The sequence below is a fragment of the Rhineura floridana genome, chromosome 15 (assembly GCF_030035675.1).
Source record: "Rhineura floridana isolate rRhiFlo1 chromosome 15, rRhiFlo1.hap2, whole genome shotgun sequence".
Classification (NCBI taxonomy): Eukaryota; Metazoa; Chordata; class Lepidosauria; order Squamata; family Rhineuridae; genus Rhineura; species Rhineura floridana.
In genome coordinates, this window is record NC_084494.1 from 24,990,844 (window position 1) to 25,005,143 (window position 14,300).

Here is a 14,300-nt window from a genome sequence, read left to right on the forward strand (position 1 = left end):
TGACGGTATTTGTAGTTTAAGCGCCTACCCCGTCGAGCACGTTTCCCTCCTTAAGAGCCCAGCACGCAATCCTTTATGGGAATTGTAGTACTAAGGCCAATATCGCGATGGGGGGGATATATATATATATAAAAAGAGACAAAGCTGTTTACCCGATATCCTCTGCGGGCAACGACTTCCTTTTGTGGTTGCTAAGAGACTGCAACGGCGGTAAGTTTATCTCGGGTTGAGCGGGAAGGATTTTAGGGTGCTGGTAGGACCCGCAAAAAAGGTCGTGAGTGTCAGAGCAGGGTCTTTGGGATGGTGTGTGTGGTTCTTTCTTTATGGACAGATAGATGTGCTGGACGGGAGAAGAGAGCCCGAATATAACTGGAGTATAATATTGGTAATGACACAAATGCCAAGAGATTATATAAAGTATTCTGGGGCTTGCTAGCAGGTAAACGTGTCTCAATAGCGTAATCCTGTGTGTGTTTGCTGAGTAGTAATTCTCATTATGCCTAATGGGGCTTAATCCCTAGTTTTTTATGCTATTACCATTTTAATGATATTGTGGTATACAAGTACTTTTATAACTAAATAAGTGTGTTTTAGGATTACAGCCTAAGGCTGTAATTCTAAGTACTGTTCTGTGAGAGTAAGTTTCATTGGGCGCTTACTCTGTATCTATTTATCACTTACTGTACAATTATTTAATAGCTGCTTTTTAGCCATGGCTCTGAGTGACTTACAAACATTAAAAATGCACCATAGAGTAATGCATAACTGCACTACAATCAACAGTGGTATGCTTAGAACATAGCAGCCAATTAAAAACCCAATGTCAAAATGTGTACAGCAGTAAAAAGGCAAATAAAAAGTTTGCATCCAACACTGATGAAAGTATATGAGAGAGTAGCAGGTGACCCTCCCTGGGGAGGGAATTACCTGTACAAGGTGCTACAACTTGAAAAGGTCCTCTTTCCTTGTTATTACTGGGATTGTTCTGAATAGACATGATTGAAAAATGAAATGGACTGACTTCAAGTTGATCCCGCCTTATGGCGACCCTATGAATAGTTTTCATGGTAAGCAGTATTCAGAGAGGGTGTATCATTGCCTCCCTCTGAGGCTAGTCCTCCCCAGCTGGCTAGGGCCTGCTCAGCTTGCCACAGCTGCACAAGCCAGCCCCTTCCTTGTCCGCAACTCCAGCTGGGGGGCAACTGGGCTCCTTGGGACTCTGTAGCTTGCCCACAGTTGCACAGGTGGCAGGGCACGTAACCCCTGAGCCACTCACTGTGGGGGTGATCCTTAGCTGGCCCTTGACCCCCAGGAGACACAAGCGGGGATTTGAACTCACAGACTGGACTCCCAGCTAGGCTTTCCTCCCCACTGTGCTATACCAGCTTCAGACATGCTGAGGACTGCAGTCTAAATTCCCAGAGTCATTCAGTGATTTAGGCGTTATCACACTTTCCCCCCTACCCCAATCTATTTGTACAACAACCCTGTGAAGGAGACAGGCTGAGAGTGGTAGATTCAGGATCACCCAGTGACCTTTGTGGCTAGGTCTGGGTTTGCGTATGGGTTTCTCAGCTCAAGTCTGAAACAATCGTCCACTAAATCTCCCACACTCATTTTATTATGTTAAATAATTAAGAATGACTATGCTACTTTAGATGATCAGTGCTTGCTAACAGTCTAAAATTCAGTTTAACTGTAAATATGTAATGGAAGGAAAATGCTGACTGTCCCAACTTTTAACCAGGATGCATCACTGTGGTTTTAGCACTGAATAGCATAAAAACCTCATCCTTTCCTGGGATACTGTGTTTTCATAAGCAGAAATTTGGTAGGGCAAGTTCTTCTTAGGATGGCAAAGGTAAGATAAATCTTCAGCCAATAATTCTCTATAGTTAATTCATTTTTGGAAAAGCTTCCTGTTCTGAAACTGAAATAGGTCATCCTACCAGCCTGTGGGCAAAGACTTGGTGCTTGTGCACCAGTAAGAACAGCGTCTATTTTCTATTTTTATGTTTCAAACACTCTTAAGGTAGGTCAATTTATTATTATCATAATTATTGGTGTTAAGATGAGATGGAGGGGGGTAAGAGACATTGGCTTGCTGTAAGGTAACTTAGCAACTTTATGACTGAAATAAGATTTGCTGGTGACTTCTAGGTTCACAGCTCTCATTGTTAACCATTAAACAATACCAGCTCCTTAGGTTGTAATTCTATACTTGCTCATCTGGGAGTAAGCTCCATTGAACTTAGTGGGATAACTTCTGAGTATACATGTATAGGACTGCATTGTTAGTGTCCAGCTGAATGTGTTTTTGTTGAGTAATATATTCTATTTTAAACCGTCCACTTTGCCCCCCCCCAACTTCTATATACTGTAGAAGGATAGTGTGAAAACTGTAGGATGAATGAAATGAACTTTAAAAAAAAAAGTCACTGGATTGCAACAAAGTTTACAAAATCTGTTTTATGTAAGCATTTGAGACAGTGTTTATTTGTTTAAAGTATTGGTCCTGCTCTTCAGCCAAAGAAAGACTGGGAATGGCTTACCAATATCAATGACTAGCCCCCTCATCTTGCTCATGCACTCTAAGAAACCAAAAAAATCAGTGCAGTTTTTAAAGGTTCAGTCCATCATCTTGATTGAAAATGATGTCCAATTGTATCAAAACATAGGCAGAGATCTGGTCCTTGATCTTGGAAACCTTCATGCAAAGTTTTGGTACAATGTCTTAAGAGGTATCTACATGCATGGAAAACGGACAAACAACATTCCAAAATATATAGTAACTAAAACAGTACCTGACCCCAGGCTTATAGTCTAAAAGACATGACACAAAAGGAAAGGCGGGGGCAGGGGACGCAAATTCAAAACTTGGAAGGAGTTCAAGGAGAGGAGCCAAAAGTTTCTCAGTCATGGAGAGGCCCTGCTGCCCCATGCGCTCTGTCTGCTATATAACTGTTCATTGTATGGTATTCAAAAAAAGCACTGTGGGAGCCTTGGCTTGTCACGGTCATCCGAATCTGGACTCATGGTTTGTTTTGAGAGAAATAAACCACAAGCCTGGTTTTGGATAACACAACAAGCCAAGGTACAACCAGGAGCAAGGGAGGAATGAAGCAGGGACTTTTGAGCAGTGTGTACTTGTGTGCTGCTTGTTAGCGCTAAACCATAGATAAACATTAAATTTTAATGTAGGCTGCAGTCCTAACTCCACTTACCTGGGAGTAAGCCCACTGAATTCAGTAAGGCTTACTTCTGAGTAGACATGGTTTAGTGTGACATGCGAACCAGGCTATAGAGAAGGAGAGGCTTTCTTAGTGGTAGAGGTTTTGTGCCTTTGACAGTATTGCAAAGGGCAGAAATTGAACATGCACTCCTGACTAACATTTGGTTTTTAGAGGCAGAAAGTTATGCCGAACAAGGTGTGAGCTGTACTGTTGCTGAACTCTTTTGTATGAAATGAGTTGCCAGGTCGTTGCCTACTGATGCTGCCCGTGCCTTTTATATACTTGGAGACATGATACAGGTGTGATACTTTGACCCAAATTGGTACGGACATTATCTCAGTTTAGGGTTGCCAATATTTTACTAACTTTTGTGCGTCTAACAGCAGCTTGATTGGCAGACAGGAGTAGGTGATTATGCTCTTATTTCCATGTGATGAAAGTCTGCCAGCTCATCTTTGCAGATGGAGCTGCTGTTAAGAGACCAAAGAGCAGGACAGGCTGATCAGTTGGCAGCTAGTTTCAGGTTAGTGCCTTCCCACCCTAACTATGAGACTTGCACAAGCACTTCCTGAAAATGTTTCAAAATCTTATTTTTAGGCTGCAATCCTTGTCCCAGTTACCTGAGAATAAGCCCCACTGAATTCAGTAGGTTTTACTTCTGAATATATATGGTTAGGATTATAATAGTTTTCACTGACTGGAATTAAAATATGAAAGGTGAGGATTGTTAGGTGTTTTTAAATGGCTCTAATTTCCATAAATTGTTCAGACTAGAAATTTAAATAAAACTTTAACAGTTTACTCCATTTGTGTGTGCATAGATATAGATGTAGGTATGTATTCAAACTTGTTGCAGCCTGAGCTTGCAGTGTTTTAGTTTTCTACTCGCTGGGATTTTTGGCTTTTATGTTGTGCTCCCATTTTTCTTTTGCTTTGAACTTATTATTGCTTAAGGGAGTCCCAGTTGATCACTCTATGCTTGTACCCAGCTGATTTCTTCAAGAGTTACCAACTTCTTTCCTGACAGTGCTCCTGTGACTTTTTTATACTTCAGTCCTGCTGTGACTGTAATAGTTGCATGGTAGGCAGACATTTCTAACATGGAGATGCAGTGATGGGAGAAGCTTCATTTGCTGTGTTTTTACTGGTTACGTTCATATTAAGGGTACAGGAATCCTGCCAGGAAAAAGAGTTGGCAACTTAATCTCTTCATGTTTCTGTAGTAAAGAAAGCCAGTTCTGTTCTCTTCAGCTATGGCTGTTAGATTTTCTATTGCTTATGGGAGTTTTGCTTACGGAAATGCAGATGTAGGATTTCTGTTGGCTTTGAATTCTAGCTTAGGTTGCAGGTTGTTCCAGAATTCCCTCCTATAGAGTGGAATAGATTGTGCGGTATGTTAAAACATGGTGTGGCAGAGCTTTATTCCTTGCTAGACTTGTTTGTTTGGGATTTATTTTGTGTGAAACTGAAAGCTTAGCATGCATGGGCCATTTCACACATTACCTGGCAACGGTTCTGGGTTTTCCACTGTGTGTACGCTCAAGAAGATGCTTCAGTCAGTTATTTATTTATTTATTTATTTTGTTCAATTTTTATACCGCCCAAAGCCCGAAGGCTCTCTGGGCGGTGCACAGCATAAAATTATTATAACTATAAAGTACAATAAAATCACAATAAAAACATCAAAACATACATTTCAAACATTCAACATCCTAAAGCATTATTGGCTTTATGAATGCTTTTGAGTCATCGTGTCTTAAAATACTTAAAAGTGTCACAAGTTCTGACATGTGTATACCTATATGTTATGTGTTTACAAACACATGCTTGTTGCATTCACAGATTTCTTTAAAAGGATATCCCTAAAATATAATGTATAAAGCAGCCCCATCCAGGTGGTGTTTTCTTGCAGTGCTTTGATAACAACCAAATGTTTGGATGTATTTATCTAATGCATAATAGAATCTTGCTCCGGGCAATAATCTACAGAACCTCTGAATTTTTAAAAAGATTTCTGAAGTGTTAATTTTGCTTCTGAGCTTTTCCTGTGTGTGCAGCTCATCAGCAGCTTTTTCATTATGTGCAGTAGCATTTACACTTGTAGTTATAACTTTGTGAATAGCAGAAAGCTTCTACTGCAAAATCCTGTTGCTTGCAGTTTTATCTCGGTGTGGTTGATGCTGAAATGTCTGTGCCTTATATTTGCCTTGGAGTGCGAGTTCCTTTAAAAAATATCCACAAATTGGACTTGAATGACTTATGAAGGTTAGTTAACATTCCCGGAATCTTTCTCTTTAGATTGAGATTTCTATTTTTCCAGGTTACAGAAGTGTGAAACTGGGGCAGCAAAATCTGTAATTAAATTAATTTTGTTTTAAAAGCACCAAACAAGTTAGCTTTCATCCCTGGTCTAGATCAAAGCACTCTCTGTGTCCTAGCAAATTACTGTGAGGTATGCAGAGCATAGGACTGTAAACTGCGGTGAGCTTTGGGCTAGTCGTAAAACGCTATGTTGAAAATTGAACTTTTGTCAGAGGGTAGCTGGGAAGTTGCATATGTTATGTATAATCAAAATGTACTTGAGCACAGTGGATATATATTAGTTTTATCTCCTGTGATATTAGTTGAGCAATTAGCCAGGCCCAGATGTGGAGGCAGTTGTCTGTTAAATGACGGTGCTTTCCTGACACATTTGTAACGAAACTACCACTGAATGTTCCTTTGGCAGTCTTATAGCTTGACTGTATTTATGTTTATTCGAAGTCATGTCACATTAATTTCAATGGGACTTACACTCAAGTAAGTGTGCATGGGATTCCAATCTTCAATTATTGTGCTTTCCTAATACAGTAGTAATTAATTCAGTGATGCATTCAAATTAGTTGCCACTTGGAAATTCAAGCATAGTTCTGAGCATCTGGCACTTTTAAAAGCTCATGCAGATGGAGCTGAGATTTGGATCAAACATTTCTGCCCTTCTGACCACAAATAGCTGGTTAATGCTAGCTTAGAAATATAGCCCTTTTTTTTGTAAACCGGAGGTTTCTTTTCAGGCTGTTATCATGTCCCAACTGACTACAGCGGCAATCTTAATTCCACTTACCTGGGAGTAATCCCACTAAATTCAACAAGATTTACTTCTGAGTAGACATGGATTGCACTGTAACATCAGTTTATGCAATCAAGTGGCCTTACTTGCAAGGCTGTCCTAAGGAATACTCACCAGTTGCAGCATCCTTCCATCAGTAGCCAGAGAGTAATATATATTTAATATGTATTTAAAAAGGTGGGGTTTAAATCAGTAATAATAATTGGATAGCTATTTCTAGGATTAATGCAGGGTTCTTGCTGTAAACAAATGTTCTAGTTTGTGAGATTGTAGAACATGCTCTGTGTATCAGCTAATGGACTGCTGATAATGGGATGACCTCTTTGGACTAGGAGAACTCTTTGGGTTTTTTTGGAAATCATAATCCTGCCTTGTCATCTCTTTGAAGCATCCTGGCAAGTTGCAAGGACTAGATGCAACACTACCTGGCTTGTAAGCAGAGGGAAGCAGCTGTAGCTACACCTGCAGAGGCAGGGAGGATCCTGGAGTCAGCACAAGAGAGAGCTGTTGGAGAGTGTTCCTGCCCATTTCTGTGTAGGAGGATAGGCTGGTCTCTGGAGTCAGCATGAGTGGTAGCCTCTCCTGGGGCTTTGGAGAGATCAGAACATAAATACAATCTCTCCAGGAAGGCCCAGGAGACGCTGCCATTCATGTACTTCTGTATCGCTCTGTGTATGCTTCCTGGCATTCTCTCTCCATTTAACCGCTTCTCGAATCCCCATTGGGTAATGTCCTGACAGGCCTGCAGTACACTCCGGGTTTTCTCCTCACCCTCTCTTTTGCAGGGGAGTTAGAAAATTCAGCAGGACTTGCTTTATTCCACACAAGGCCAGGGCAATTTGCTTGTGTTCAGTAAATAACAATGTTGGGACCTGTAGCTTCTAGAAACCTTGATCATGGAAGGAAATAATATTCAGCTCTTTTGTTTCATTGTCAAAGCTGTTTCTGATTTGGAGTGTCCTAAAACCTAATTACTTTAATAACTGGAAGACTATATAAAGCACTCTTCTCCCACTCTCACTTCCCCCACCTTTCTGAGTTAATAGGTTCACTTTAGTTTTTAGCCAGAAGGCCATAACTATAGCTTCTTACATAAGAAACAAAATTCTTAAATACGCATAATACAATGACGAGAGTGGTTCAGAAACAAAGCATGCATGGCCAACCTGACCTAACTTTGGAAATGGTCAGCATAACAATATAGTCTACTCAGTGTAGACTCATTGAAGTTAATAGACATGTCTAAGGTTCATTCATTTCACTGGGTCTACCCTGAAGAGGACTTAGCAGAATACAACCCACTATGTTTTAGTTAAACAGAATTAACATTAAGTTTTGCTGTAATGATTGCAAACAAGGCATCTTTGCAGGTTACAGTAGTTCATGCCATTTTGGGGGGAAATGCAGCTTTCTGGTGAAGAAGAACTTGAAAACCTTGATGGAGAAGTGGAGTAGACACTTCCTAGGACTTTTTGTAAAGAGCAGACAAGTACTAAGATCTTTCACAACAGATCCTACAAATATCATATCTGATCCTTTTGAAGAAAGGACAATGTTAGCTATAGTCTCCCTGACCAAATGAAACTTGGAACTTTGTTATTAGCTTGAATGGAGCTTGACTTGCACCAGCAGGATCTGGGGTAAATATTATCTGGAGTAATTGCACAAGGGGAGGGGGGGAAAACACAATGGAAAATTCTGAGATCCTTCTCTTTCATCCCATAAATGCTGACAACTGGGACTTTTGATGCCAAAAAGCAGGACAAGCCAGAAACAGGCAAGAACATCTACATTCAGAAAAGACTGATTCAAGCCTGAGCAGGTGCCACAAAGTAAACCGCAAGCAATTTATTTAATCCATCTGGGTTGAAGATTTTCTCTTCTTTTGTGTCACCATATTAGAATGCAAAGCCAGTCTGCTTTACGTGCCAACTCACAGTGGCATTCTTTAAAACTGCCAACCTAAAGAAGCCAATTTGAAACCAAGTGTAGGAACATTGATGCAGTCTTAACCCTTTTGCAGCACATGACAAGGCTCCCAAGTTTGGAGTCTTCAGATGTATTTCTCACAGTACCGGCAACTGTGTGAGAATATTCGATAGCTCCTGCTGTGTCTCTGGGTAATGTGGATGGTAGGATCCTACTTTGTCAAGATGGAAATGCAGGATGGGTGGTGTGCTGGAGAAGGAAGTATTCAGCTAATAGAGCAACTTCCACATCATTGCAGAGATGGTAATGTTCAGCAAGAATTCTGAATACAAGACAGGTCTCTAGTAGCTGTCTGCTTAAATTATCGCTGCCTGGTTAAACGATGAAGTATGCACTTCCATGTTTTGTCAAGTGCTATGATGTCAAAAATTCAAGGAAGGATATCTGTGTTTGGTGGGGGTAATGCGAGAGGAAGATTATTTTTGGGCACCAGAGAAGACTCTTTGAACAGCAGCATGGATTAAGATATTTAAATCTCTGCTTCTGTTTTAAGGCTTTGCTTTTTCCACTTTAGACCTAATTTGCAGATTTGTGGCAGATGAGTGGCCTATTTTGAGGTGTGTATAACATTCATTTGATCTGACGTTTTGACATTGAAGGCCCTTGGAGATGTGCATGTTTACTGTGCTTACCAGTTTAGAGATGGGCATGCTTCTGTTCTTTAATTGTCAGTGCTACAAAAAAGTGTGAACTGAAATGTTGCTAACTGGACCTAGTGAGACCTGATGATGCATAGACGTGGAGCTGGTTATGTCCTTGTGCCCTTACTTGGCTCCCCATTTACCCCACCAATACTGCATGCAGGCATTGCAGGGAGCATGATTTGGTGCTAACCTGGAATGGTGGCAGAAATTCTCGGAGGGAAAAAATCACGTGGATGTTTTTGCGTAATGATCTTAGAAGTATCTGTAGGTTTTTTTATTGTTACTTCTGTTATCCCATAGTTTGTAGTTAAAACTAGGAAGACATAACAAAATTTCCATTTAATTGTTGGTCTTGCTGAATCAACATGTCTGGCACCTGAAAACTCTGCATTGAGAGTTCCATAACTTGGGCTCTTCTGGTATCTTGAGAATGCATTCTAAATCCATTTGGACCTCTTTCCATTTAGGCTGCAGTCTTGCTCTCATTGACTGTCTCTAAATGTGCCATGCCAAAGAATTAGAGGACTAAACAATATACCAGTACAGTTTGAAGAATGAATGAGTGGATCTCTAGTATCACCATTTATTATTTCAAAAGTTCAAGGAAGCATGTTGGACAGCGCTAATGGAAGTGGTCATCGGATTGCCCTTTCTGTGTGTCATCTGCTGCTAATGCAATGTGAGGTCATTTTAGGAGACAGTAATCATGCTTGTTAATCATCTTTGTAGCTGCATTTGCAGGGTTTGTCCTAGACTGCAATCACTAAATATGTTCATAATGTTTCCTCAAGCATTATAAAGAAATGGGCCTAGCCAGCTGGATATCATGCATAAATGCAATTGTCCAGGAGGGGTAATCCATCTGTCTTCTGCCTGTATGAGACTTCCAGTTCAGCCCTTGTTTGGCACAGAAAAAATATTTTCAGTTCCGTGCCACCATTGTCAACGTTTAGGTGCCTACACATACCTAAATAGTTATTTCACATTTTCTACTATGTTTTATATATCCATATTTAGTATTGTTAGCTGTAATGTCTCTTCTGTTAGGTAAGTATGATAAAGCACAGAATTCCTGGCCTGCATTGGATACAGCAACCCAGCTGTGCTTTACACCTACTCACACATACTCTAACGATGCAATCCTATATCTGTCTACTCAGAAGTACTAGTGAGGTTTATTCCTGTCTAAGCGCGTGTAGGACTGCAGCCTTAGTAATGAACTTAATTTTCACCTTGTATTTGCCTGTGGGAATAAATCTGTAGAGAAGGATTGCTCCCCCTAGAAAAGCTATCCCTTCTCAATGCCGCAAACTCCAGCAGTCTTTCAATGAGAGCCAGTGTGGTGTAGTGGTTAAGGTTTGGACTATGACCTGGGAGACCACGGTTCAAATCCTCACATAGCCATGAAGCTTACTGGGTGACCTTGGGCCAGTCACTGCCTCTCAGCCTCATGAAAACGCTATTCATAGGGTCACCATAAGTCGGAATTGACTTGAGGGCAGTACATTTACATTTTATACCTCACAGCTGTAGAACCAGCTTCCTGATCAGCGTCATTTGCTGATGTTAGCATGTCAGAGTGAGAGGAGTGTGGTATCCACCTTCCTTGACCACAATAGTTTTGTAATTAGCATAATTCATAGTTCTTTGTTTTTCTAATGCATTAGATATATAACCATTATTTGACCACGTCAATTGACCAAATTCATTCCCTCTTTAGACTCTCTCTCTTTTTAAACTGGTCAATTCCCAACTCCGGTTCTTCCATTCTTACAAACAACATGTTCACCATCTAGTGTGGGAGGGTTTTTTTCCCTTTCCACTGAGGGGGAGTCAAGATGTTCCTTCCGTCAAAATGTTGATTTGTGCTGTTAACTCTTCAGTCCCTATTGGAACATGCTGGGATGGCTTCAACACCCTGAGGCTACAGAGTCTTATTACCCTCTTTCTGTATATTGTTCAGGGGTAACTGGGTCTGGGGGGAATAATACTCCATATCTGTCTTTGAGTGCAACTTGGCTCTGTTTGCAATTGGAAGACCAGGTGTGAAATGCAGGTATTGGGAATTTGGTTGTCCTTCTCCCTAGTTTTTTTTTTTTTTTCTGAGAAGGGGAGAATATTTTCTCCTATTCTAGATAGGGGGGAAATAGTTTTTTGCCTGGGAACCAGGGAGAGCTTAAAAGGGAGAAGTAGTGTAGTGCTGGTTTCTCTTTCTCTGCTAAACAAGCACAGAGAAGGCAGGAGTCGTGTGTCTGCTGGGAAGCCTTTTTGTTCTCCTTCCCAGTGCTGTGTTGGGTGGGGCAGGATGTGGTTTTAAAGTTACAGGTCAGTGCAAAGGATAGGGACTCAGGATTGGTACAGTCAGCACAGTTCTATCCTCCAGGCAGAACGGCTCAGGGGAATGGACTCTCTCCACCTGCCCCTAGGGCCATAGACTCTCATTGGTGCAATCTAACATGTTGGCTACACGTAGCAGCCTGTTAAATTGTCACAACAGTCAGCAAAAGAGACTGTCTTATAACAACTGTTGTATAGAGATTAGGCAGCAAGCAGACATTTCTGTTCTGCCGGTGGCTGCTGACTCTGCTTGGAAGGGATTTTCACGGTTCTGTGTTGGAATGATAGAATCGGAACTATCCTCCCAGAATGCAGTGCAGCTGTGCCTGATGTGTAGGCCTAAATAAGTAAAGATTTGCTTTGCCTTACAGGCATGTTTGCAGTGTAACTACATTTTGCCAGTGGACACTTAAGGCCCGTCATGCTGGAAGATGCTCTAAAAGTAGAGAGGTGTTCTCACAATTGATGTGCGCACTTAGAGTTGAATTTCCCCCCTCATTTGATTCTGACCAATTTTCAAAATTCTGCACCTCCAGTGGTAGCCCTAAAGGCCTTTCTGGCCCATACCAATCACACCAGTTGCTTCCTTTGCTCTGGGCAAAAGCTGGACTATGGGAACCTCACAGAGACATTAGAATATGAATTGTTCCACCTTTTAATCAGATGTTACTTGGTGTCATAAAATTTTCTCCAGAGTAAGGGAATTCATGCTGCTCATTGCTTCATAGTACAGCAGGGTCAATGAATGGGGTGCTTTCATGGGGGGGGGACTGTTGCCTTGGCAACTGCACACTGGTGAAACAGGAAACTACAGGAAGGAAAGAATTAATGACGACAAATAATTAATTACTGTGAACCACAGCAAAGTTGAAAATCCCAGAAGATTGTGCAGCAGCTCAGCTGCCCTTCAAGACTTGCCAGGTCTGGATTCTGTCACTTTTTGGAATTGCTTCTGTATCAGTGGATGTGTAGAAACTGAAAAGTTCCCTGGGCTTGATTAACCCATACTGCAGAGTGGGGTCCTAAGCCTGTATGAAGGGTGATTTTATTCCACTTCTGCAGTGCTGGTCTCTCCTCCTCCTTTTTTTTTTTTAAGGTTCTTCAGCTTAGAACATTGTGATGGTTCTCTTTGCCAGATAAGCAGTGGCCAGATTCCTGGCTGTGGAGAACTGTCGGGTGGTTGAAGCCTGCACACCCCAAGGAGCAGTGTGGTGATGTGCACAGAGTTTGATTTTAGTACGATGTAAGGGATGTGATTTTCTATTTATTTCATTTATATGCTGCCTTTCTTCCATGATGGAACTTGAGATGGCATACTTGGGCAGATGGAAAGAGAGGATGGCACAAATTAGACTAGTGTGAGGCCTTTGTATATGGCTCCTCAGGCTGCTCTACCCTTTAATTTCCTCAGTTACATGTTGACTGAGGCAACTCTTCAATGATCAGGCACAGGGCATGAGAATTTTTTTGCTGATCCGCATGCCAGCTTTATATTTGAGAGCCGTTGTAATCAGGGCTGTGGTGTCAGAGTAGGGGAGTTGGAGTCGGGAGCAATTTTGGGTGAAGTCGGAGTCGGATTTGGGAGCAATTTTGGGTGGAGTCGGAGTCGGTAGAAATGTACCAAATATGACTTCCAAATAAATTTTGATTGACAAGAAGCAATTTTGGGTGGAGTCAGAGTCGGACAGTGGAAAAATAGAGTAGTCAGAGTTGAAGGTTTGGCATACCGACTCCACAGCCCTGGTTGTAATAGTGGTAATTAACAGTATGAGCTGCGAGTTCTCAGTTCAACCATGAGTTTACAAGGGGCCATAGATAAACAAAAGAAACGTAAGGGGGTAGTCCAGTGAGAACTGAGTGGGCTCATTAGGAACAGAATACTTACTGTTGGGGGGGGGAATGGAATGGCTGGAACCTAAATAGAAGCACTCCCTGCTGCAACATTTTGTTGCAGGTCCCACTCGTATCTAATCATTGTTAAACTGGGAAGCTTTGTCTTGTGCCTTACTTTCATTGTATTTTATAAATTCTCTTCTAGGCTCTCTTTAATCTACAGGTCCAGATTATGGTGATGGGCATAGCATTTGGTATTTTTATTTTACTCTTTACTTACTCCATTGGTCAGGTAGGCCATTTCGAGTGAAGGTTCTGAGAGAAAACTTTCTTGCAGACAATTGCTTGTCTTCCTTCCATCAGTCATGTTCCTCTATCATCTTAATCCTTCTGCCCCAATTCTTCATTCCTGCCTTTCTCCTTTTCCCTCCTCCACCTAAACCAGCATTACCAGAAATATCCAAATACAGAAAAATAAGGGATACTTATGTAGGAAATGATTGATGAGAACTTGGAAGTCAAATTATTTGAAATAAGTAAAGCCTATGCCCAAATTTATGTATTCATTGCGATCCTTTTGTTTAGAGCACACACTGTGGGAAACCTTCCATCGCTCCATGAGGAAAGCAGGTAGAGGCCACATACACAGCGCAATTGAGACCGTGTCCCTACAAAGTTGAACACCTGTGTGAAGCGATGGATTCCAAGTATGACAGCTGGTGTGTATTTTTGCCAGGGAAGAGGAAAGGGACTTGACCTGATGGGTATTGGATACATCTAGGGTGACACAAGTTGTGTGTGTAACCTGGTGTGGTATGCTGCTGTCTGTAATGTACAATTGCACATTGTACAGAATGAGGAGGAGGTGTTGTTGATAATAAATATTATTCAATTTATATCCCACCTTCCTCTCAAAGGAGCCCAGGGCAGCAAACACATCATAATAAGACATCTCTTTAAAAACATTCTAAAAACAATTAAAAGCACTTACCTAGTGATGTGAAGGTTGTCAGGAACAGTGTCTTTCAGCCATCAAATGCCTGGGTAAATCGGAAGGTTTTTAAATTCCTCCTGAAAGTCAATAATTGTGGACTGTATACAGATAGGAGGAGGTCATACTCTCTCACATAAAAAATCTTTTGCATATAATAGACT

The 14,300-nt window shown here is 41.3% G+C and overlaps 1 protein-coding gene across 4 annotated transcripts in view; it reads left to right on the top strand.

Moving 5' to 3' along the window:
* Nucleotides 1–136: 136 nt before the first annotated feature.
* The window catches only part of PROSER3 (proline and serine rich 3), a 29,330-nt gene continuing 15,166 nt past the window's right edge, over nucleotides 137–14,300 (top strand). The window contains exons 1-2 of one of the 4 annotated variants that reach the window (XM_061597496.1): nucleotides 137–210; nucleotides 13,731–13,864. In XM_061597496.1, coding sequence (XP_061453480.1) covers nucleotides 13,842–13,864 — 23 coding nt within the window. In that variant the 5' untranslated portion in view covers nucleotides 137–210; nucleotides 13,731–13,841. Of the gene's footprint in view, nucleotides 211–244; nucleotides 440–13,730; nucleotides 13,865–14,300 lie in introns of those variants that run through there. The other 3 variants (XM_061597498.1, XM_061597495.1, XM_061597497.1) reach the window with 3 other exon arrangements.